This window comes from Sander vitreus, chromosome 10 (assembly GCF_031162955.1).
Source record: "Sander vitreus isolate 19-12246 chromosome 10, sanVit1, whole genome shotgun sequence".
NCBI classification, from domain to species: Eukaryota; Metazoa; Chordata; class Actinopteri; order Perciformes; family Percidae; genus Sander; species Sander vitreus.
The window spans coordinates 32,707,565-32,716,651 of record NC_135864.1 but is presented as its reverse complement, the minus strand read 5'-3'; the positions used below and the strand labels follow the sequence as shown (position 1 = coordinate 32,716,651).

Sequence of the window (9,087 nt, the reverse complement as noted above, 5' to 3'; positions counted from 1 at the left end):
TTAAAAATGTTTAAAGGAAATCAGTTATTGAAGCAGGACAGAGACTGTTAAAGGATCTTTGAGCAGGAGCACTGATCAAATACATACGACGTGGGAGGTGCGCCATGCATCCATACACGCAAATGACGTTTCTGTTTAACGTGATGACGTCGTGTTGTAGGCTCAGCTATGATGGCAGCCGTGGGTTGACATCGATACATTACTGAATATAAACTATTTAAAAGTTAGCGGAAAACCCCCGACACAATAACGTAGAACAAATTAACAGTTTTCTGATAGCACACACTTTAACACACCCGCCCGGTTTGGGGAACGGTAAGTTCACGACGCTACAGTGAGCTTTTGCAGTATCAAAGTGGCGCTGAGTGTGTGTGTGTGTGTGTGTGTGTGTGTGTGTGTGTGTGCAGCTAGTTACTCGTCTCTTTCATGTTTTTACACACACACTCTCATGTCTGTCGAACTAGCCGTGTCCCTGAGAAGTGTGTTGAACCTGTAAACAGCCTCCCACCTGAGAGCCTCCACTGTCCTGCTCATGTTAGCTTAGTCTGATGCCTGCTAACTGCTACAGGTAACCTAGCTAGTCCAAAGTGTGGTTGAAAACTGCCTGCGACAAGCTAATGTGAACAGTGCCAGTCAGACAAGTCCTGCACATCTCGAATCAACTGTTAACATGTCTGTTTGCGTCTGTATAACCTGTTCATTGAGCAGTATCCCAGCTGAAAGGAGGCACAAACCGCTCTGCGTTTGAACTAGCTTCCCCAATCTTTAGTCTCCCATTGCCAGACCTATCTCCACATCGCTGATATATCTGATTTGATCCCCAGAGCAGGTTGTATCGCCTGCAGTTAATATTATGTCGTTATGCACTATTAGCCAAATGGTTTGACAGCATTTCTTGTGTGTATCTATGTTGTATGCCTTTATCCTGCCACCTTCTATCATTTGGTCTGTCACAGGTCAGCATGTTGAGGGTAGGTATATGAACCAACTGTCTTTCCTTGCATCCTTCTCTTTACATGAAGTGGCACTATGCCCGCAGCTACTGTGGATCACAGCCAAAAAATATGTGAGGTTTGGGCCAACAACCTGGAGGAGGAGTTGAAGAGGATCCGACATGTCATCCGAAAATACAACTACATTGCTATGGTGAGGGGTGCTCATCATAGAGGGAAAAAAGCTGTCAGACACAGCCAGATTTCCATTCTGCATAATGACTTGTCTGTCTTCTTACAGGACACAGAGTTTCCGGGTGTAGTAGCCAGACCAATTGGAGAGTTCAGAAGCAACGCTGACTATCAGTACCAGTTACTCCGCTGCAATGTGGATTTGCTCAAAATAATCCAGCTGGGCCTTACATTTATGAACGAACAAGGGGAATACCCTCTGGGAACATCAACATGGCAGTTCAATTTTAAGTTTAACCTCACGTAAGATGACTTTTGTGCTTCTCTCATTCTTTTCACTTATATATGACTCAAATGCGCCCATGGCATGCACATGAGTATTTGGGAAGAGTATTTCAGCTTGCCTACAGCGCACACAGATGAGACAAGAGTAAGTTAACACATTTATCAACGAAACAAATTACAAAGTTTGCGGTCTGTCAACATTCATATTGTCAGTTTAGATGTTAAGGGCAGAATTTAGAAGTCTTTAAAATGCATACACTGACAGAGCACAACACCACAGACAGCTTTTAAAAATGCAAACTGATTTTATGATTATGACGTTCAATTACTGCTCTTATACCTACTTGGTTGTAGGGCTGGGCGATATGGAGAAAATCAGATATCACGATATTCTTGACCAAATACCTCGATATCGATATTGCGGCGATATTCTAGGGTTGGTGCTTTAACAAAATATCTTCACCCTTAGATTTTAGATAAATAATCATCAGTAATGTGGACATAATGTCTAAGTGTTAAAGGCAAATAATAGGACAGCTAGAACAGTCTGGTAAGTTCAGAAAAGTATATCACTTTACTGTAATGCAGCCTTTAAAACCAGGAAAAGACAACACTTATGTCATATCACGATATTACGATATCCAAAATCTAAGACGGTATCTAGTCTCATATCACGTTATTGATATAATATCGATATATTGCCCAGCCCTACTTGGTTGTCTTTTGTGATTGTAACAATAACAGTGTGACATGTCTTTGTCATCAGAGAAGACATGTACGCACAGGACTCCATTGAGCTCTTGACCACTTCGGGGATTCAGTTCAAGAAGCACGAGGACGAAGGCATCGAGACGCTGTACTTTGCAGAGCTGCTGATGACATCGGGAGTGGTGCTCTGCGATGGCGTCAAGTGGCTGTCTTTTCACAGGTATTCTGCTTTTGCGATTAGTAGCTATTTTTGTGGGCAGTCAGTTGTATAGCACAGACAGCTGCATAGCAACAAGTATCATATCCGTCGTGCCCACTGTATTGACAGAAATCACAAATTGTCTGTCCCAGGTACAACATCTCTTACTGTCACTATTTGATTGTCAGTTAATAATCAAGCATGTATTGGACAGTTTACACTTATCAGGAATACATTGTGTTAATTGTGGTATCATTTGACTGCGTTTTGCTCACCACCATATATCCAAACCCTTCATATTATCAGTGTGTTATGTGTTTAATAACATATTATTTCTTAATGTATGGTCTTTTTTTTGGTCATATCTGCACACAGACATCCCTCTGTGTTTAAATGTTTACTAATGGGATTTGATGTGGCCTTTCAGAAGGCTCATGAAAAGTGTTTGTGGATTTTTGTTTTGTTCGTTTATGTTTTTTTGTGTCTCGTTTCCTTAGTGAGAGGTAAGATGTTACGCGGAACTGTGATCGTTTTGCGACTCACGTTAAATTTTGAAATTTGCTGTTAAATTTGCTGATCAGGTGTAATGAACACTTGTGTTGTTATATTGGTCTCTCTAGTGACTAGCAACTCTCTCTTTTTTTACCAGTATTTTCTACAATCTGCTGCTTAACATCTTCATTTCATACTCAGTTTCCCACTGTGTCTCCATGGCAAACTGAGGCTAACGATAACCAGGCTTTGGAAAATAAACAAAGCTTAGGTTTGAAACACCACTGTCAGCTCTTTCAGGTATTTAGAACACACCTTTACCAACAGGCTTTCATGTCATGTTCCTTTTATTTATATTATTTGTTGTCGTATTTTTGTTTATTCTGTTTTTATCATCGTATTTCTTTAATTCATCCTAATTTTCATTGATTTATTGTGAATTAACTGTTAATAGTATTGGTAGGGCTGTCAATCGATTACAATATTTAATCTCACATTTATTATCTGTAAAAATAAACATTAAAGGGATATTTGTCAAGTATTTAATGTTCTTATTAACATGGGAATGGCTGTTCATTCAAATCTATGTAGGCCTATGTTTATTATTGGAAATCAATTAGCACCACAAAACAATGACAAATCTTGTCAAGAAACCCGTGTAGCAGTGTTTCTGTTATCCGGTAATTACTGTTCCCGTGCTCCGGTCATAATGTCCAGTGAAGATAATTCCCTCTACAGTGTATGCAGCTCTGTAGTCACCACTCTGTCTGACTCGATGTCCCGCCCACAGCACTACCTCTCACGTCACGACAATCAGCGCCACTGATGGCTGCTGAGCCGCGGCGCAGCTGTGTGTCAAAACACAAGGGAGCAAATATTACTGAAGTAGTAATTAGAGCCCGACCGATAAAGCAGGGATCTTCATCAGGGGGTCCTCAGAGTCAATGCAGGGGGGCCTCCAAATTATTGTTTTTCAAAAATTAAAAAGTCTTAACATGAATAACATTTTATTAGCAAATATAAATCCCCATTAATGATAGGTTTACTGGCCTGTTGGTAAGGCAGTCACTTAGATATCCATCCCCAGATACAGTTCATCCTAAGGATTCACTGTGCCACATGTATGTTTTAACATAAAATATGATTTATAAAACCATGCCAACAATTATTAGGCTATTTTAATAGCTTAGCATTTTATGCAAAAAAGGTATAAATGTTTTAGGCTGCCCACACGTTATTGTAGGCCCAGTTTAATATGCAACTTAATTTTATACAATATATGTAGTAGGGGGTCCCTGCTCCGTCTCTCTCTCAGTTAAGGGGTCCTTGGCCTAAAAAACATTGAAGACCCCTCACTAAAATAATATGATAATACAGTTTAAAAATAAACTTGTTTGTTTTATTGTCACAACAGAACAGAGGAACATTAAAATATATTAAAGTTCTGATAAATAAAATGTATAAAAATACAAACTTAAGATATGAAACTTAAAGGGTTAAAGACGAGGGAGGTTGTAGAGCGCCCTCTGGTGGACAAACTGCAACGCCAACACTCACGAAACCCCCTTCAGGTTGAAGGGGTCCATTTTTATTTTATTTTTTAAATATTCATTTATCAGAATCTTATATTTGTCATTATAAATGATTCTGATAAATGAATATTTAAAAAAAAAAAAAAAAAATTCATTTATCGGCCATTATAAATGGCGATACCGATGGTTTGGAAAATGCCTAATATCGGCCCGCTGATAATATCGGTCTAGTAGTATTAAACATCACAGTCATCTACGCTGAAGTTGCAAAAACAGCCAGTGTTTCCGTTGTGACGTCACACCTGTATGAGTACGAGAACTGCAAAGAGAGGAAGAGGGAGGGGTGAGACGGCGCCTGGACGCGGACGAGAAATGTGACCCGCCGCGACAAGATTTTCACAGTTTATAAAAATGCAGCGCCGTGACGATACCGACTTTTTTTAATACACACCAGATGCTTATAGTGAGTTCCATTCACCTCGGAACTCGGAAGCCGAAGCTGGGAATGACGTCACACCTGAGTTGAACGTCTTCCATTTACAAGTCGGATTTTCAGTTTTCATTAGCTCTGGCCAGGTTAGCCATCGTTAGCGATGCCAGTTTATACGCTGTTTTTGTGCACACAAACGGCGTAACAACCTTGTCCACAGATAGAATATGGACAGCGATGCGTGTACGACTGATTTAGTGAGACACAAAATAACACAGAAGTGCTTATAACTGCACGTTACTCCAGCTTTCCGTGTTGATGCACGGAGCAGCCATGTTGGATTCTTAGCTCGGGGTACTCAGTGGTTCCCCGAGTCCAGTGCCAGTCCAGTGCTCTTCAGTCCATACTAGTCATCATAGCGGAGCCTGTGTAAATAGGTTAAAAAAAATGTAAATGTGTGACTTTAAAACAAATTTGCGTTAACGCAGTAATAATGCGTTACCTTTGACAGCCCTACTATTGGATAATTGGTCTGCTGTTTTTCAGTTCCTATTAGTCACTGATTAGTAGGATACTTGTAGCAAAATCAAAGCCCCAAATCACAAGACCTTGCAAATCACAAGAGAATGCTGTGGCCTTGTGTAGTTATTTGCCCTTGCATGTGCAAGTACAGGCATAAGAACAAGAAAGCCAGTCTGCCTGTCTCTCATTTATCTTTGTGTCATATGTGGCCGATTGGACGTGACAGAATCCCTTACAGCCTCCTGCTGTGTGTGCTCTTTCTAAAACCTACTTAAAAGGTGTGCATGTGTCTGTGTATATGTGTTTTGTAGTGGCTATGACTTTGGATACCTGGTCAAGATTCTGTCCAACGCTAACCTGCCTGAGGAGGAGGTGGACTTCTTTGAGATTCTTCGCTTGTACTTTCCAGTCATTTATGATGTCAAGTACCTCATGAAGAGTTGTAAAAACCTGAAGGTACCTAAATAAATATTTCAGCAGGTGGCACAGAGCATCTCCTGTTTTATAAGTCAAAGCTTCACACCTTGATGTCTGTTGTGTGGCCCTCAGGTTTTACCTTGACTAGAAGCGTGCATCTTGAGTGACTGCCAGTGTTTTGTTTTCAGGGCGGGCTGCAGGAAGTCGCTGAGCAACTGGAGCTGGAGAGGATCGGACCACAGCATCAGGCCGGCTCGGACTCTTTACTCACAGGCATGGCTTTCTTCAAGATGAGAGAGGTAGGCTCCTCAAGTCAGACTGGGTCTTAGGCGGGGCCTTAAAAAGTCTTACATTCGCTGAAGAATTGTGTTCTGGGTCTGCTTGAACATTTTGTCATTGAAATGCTCCTGCCGTGCTTTACAGTGTAGTTCTTTCTTTCCCTACTCCACATATAATTCGCTGAATTACGAATACAAATGAGAACAACATGCAACTTATATTGCAGCCGAGTGCAATAACGCGCGAGTCTCTTTCAGAACAGATTTTATTCTTTAGCTATCGGGAAGTGCAAGTTTAGCCATGTCTCCGGACTCTGATATAGATTCTTTATGTCATGATATAGGTCTTAAATTTAATTTATAATGGTCTTAAAAAGTCTTTAATTTGACTTGGTGAAACCTGCAGAAACCCTGGTCAGAGAGAAGAGTTGTGTGTTATGATTGTGGTGAAACTCAAACCTCACAAAGCCAGCCCAAAGTATTACTTCTAGGGATAGTTCAGATTTTTTTGAACTGGGGTTGTATGTGGTACTTCTCCATAGTCAGTGTATTACCTACAGTAGATGGCGGCCCCCAGTTTGGAGAAGCAGGCACAAGTCCAGGCACGGAAGCTGAGCAATGTACTGCTGTGGACGGGGGCAGAAGCTACTGTAAACATATTTTAGCCACTTAAAAAACAAATCTAAAAGTGTACACTATATTGTGTATACTACATTTTTAACTCGGCTCTCTCTGTCTGTCCTTCTTCCTCAAACACCAGGTGCCAGATATCACGTGAGCATGCTGCTCTTTCCATAAATGGGCTCAACATATGTCCCTTATGTCTGAATGATGATATGCTATCCCTTTAACAGAGAGATGAAGCCAACAATGTTCCATTTTCTTGAGTAAGGGGGCATCCTCAGTGGACACAGACCAGACAGACCAGAATTTGCAGATGTATTCTTTGCAATGCTGATGAAGATAAAAAACAAAAAAAGAGCTACTGTTGACAGATTGAAACAATTCTATCTTAATTTGCTGTGCAGCAGTTTTACCACCACAAGCTGGGAAGAAACACCCCCATGCCTGTATATCACATGATGATGCTAGCATAAGCATGCAGTACATTTATGACCGGTTCCAGAGGATAAGACTTTAAAGATGTATTCAGTAGTATGATTTGAAATGAACGTGCAATTGTCTGTTCTCAGTCTCCTGTGTTTTGTTTTTCTTATCCCTCCCACAGATGTTCTTTGAGGATCATATTGATGATGCAAAGTACTGTGGTCACCTGTACGGGCTCGGCTCCGGCTCCGCCTACGTCCAGAACGGAACGGGGAACGCTTACGAAGAAGAGGCTAACAAGCAGCAGTCGTGACATCCCTCTGATAACTCACCCACATGCACAATCAGTGCGGCGCTGAAGCCGAGCTTTCGCCAAACGGATGTTGATAATGGAAGAACACAACAACATACGCACATCATTTAGCAAGCTGCTTCTCATAGGCTCTGCTCACTTTAGACAACTGAATAAGATGGTCAAAGAAAAATTAATCACAGCTGTCCTCACACATGCCCATGCTGGCTGCTTGTGTGTGTGTGTGTGTGTGTGTGTGTGTGTGTGTGTGTGTGTGTGTGTGTGTGTGTGTGTGTGTGTGTGTGTGTGTGTGTGTGTGTGTGTGTGTGTGTGTGTGTGTGTGTGTGTGTGTGTGTGTGTGTGTGTGTGTGTGTGTGTGTGTGTGTGTGTTTTAGCACTACAAAGCAGTGTAGACGTTTTGGTTTGGATCAGTTGAATTTAACATGCTTGAAAAGATTTTAGTTTTCCTAAAATGTTCTGTAGACATGTTTTGCACTTTAAAGCTCTAACCTGATTTTATATGGAAAGCTGAAGAAAAAAAAAAAGGTTTCTGGTGTCTTCTCTCCTCTTTGTTGCCTTCTCTACGTTCCTGTTTTACATTGTGAACATATAAACCTTTACTATCACAACAACCGCTCTCACCACGCTCAGCCTTAATACTAGCTGCATTCTTATCTTTTATTTAAACTTTAATTTATTGTGCTGGTTATCTGGCGTTGAGCAGACGCTCCAGTCAACACTCAAAGACACCACATGTCAGTATGCTCGCCCTCTGTCATTGGATCTCCTGTATGATAATGAGAAAGGGAGTGTCAGTCAGTGGGTTTACATGCACATGACTGTTTCATTGAAGTTTTTTTTTTATTTATATATATATATATATAAGATAATGTTTATAATGACCTGAATAAGATCTAATAATCCCACTGAAAAACAAACTGGTGTATTCTGCTTGTTCAGTATGAAGATGGGGTACGAGGTGAACACATTGTCCTTCTTACTATTAGTTTTCCTGTTTGGATACATGATAATGATATACAGTATGTACTAGATGCATACAAATGCTTTTCATTGGAGGAATATGGATTCTTTGTGCATGTAAACACGCTCATTGACACAAGCACATAAGAACACAGATGCATTACCTCTCCACATGGTCTTGCAATTATTTCAACCAAATTCACCAGACCTTAAAAAAAAAAAAAAAAAGTATAAAAACACTCGCCTGCTGTAAGACATGCTGAGGTTACCCTGAACTACTATGTTAAGTGTAACATTTTTGTAGAGTTTTAGTGTTGTAATAGACAAAACTTTTACTCAATGGAAAAACGTTAACTTTTAACGTGCACCTTTTTGTTCCTGTGGAGTTTATTCCACTTGGTAGTTCTGGCCCTTTTGAATGACTTTTTTTTAATTTTTTTTTTTTTTTTGCTTTCTAGTTCCTTCATGCTGCTTAGAAGAGCCGCATGTACTAAAATGTTTGAATAAATGCTGTGTTATAGTTGTATCCTGAACTTCCATAGGTGTGTGTTGAAGTGTAGGTTCAAGACTTATTAACCTAAATCAGTGTCAAAGACTGATAACTGAAACACTTTTCTTTCTTTCTGCAGCACATCTTTCACTGTAACGGAGTAAAAGAAGAATATGCACTATACAAGAGGATTGTTTTTAGATCATTTTGTAAATAAAGGCTTGAAAGTTTTCTACCATAATATGCTCTTGTCCGTTACGTCCCTTTAAGTGACTCAGAATTCCTCTCAA

General features: G+C 40.3%; 1 protein-coding gene across 1 annotated transcript; it reads left to right on the top strand.

Moving 5' to 3' along the window:
• Window positions 1-148: 148 nt before the first annotated feature.
• cnot7 (CCR4-NOT transcription complex, subunit 7) lies at window positions 149-9,038 on the top strand. Its single transcript, XM_078261195.1, has 7 exons — window positions 149-315; window positions 1,023-1,146; window positions 1,234-1,427; window positions 2,176-2,337; window positions 5,604-5,748; window positions 5,898-6,008; window positions 7,216-9,038. Exons 2-7 carry the CDS (start codon window positions 1,030-1,032, stop codon window positions 7,345-7,347), a joined length of 861 nt encoding a protein of 286 aa, XP_078117321.1. The 5' UTR covers window positions 149-315; window positions 1,023-1,029; the 3' UTR covers window positions 7,348-9,038.
• The last annotated feature ends 49 nt before the right edge of the window (window positions 9,039-9,087 follow it).

Bases quoted from the DNA above. Each gene is read 5' to 3' on its own strand.
- cnot7 (XM_078261195.1), top strand. From the start codon at position 1,030: ATGCCCGCAGCTACTGTGGATCACAGCCAAAAAATATGTGAGGTTTGG. The intron at 1,428-2,175 runs GTAAGATGACTT...CTTTGTCATCAG, and splicing joins AATTTTAAGTTTAACCTCAC to AGAAGACATGTACGCACAGG. The intron at 2,338-5,603 runs GTATTCTGCTTT...TGTGTTTTGTAG, and splicing joins AAGTGGCTGTCTTTTCACAG to TGGCTATGACTTTGGATACC.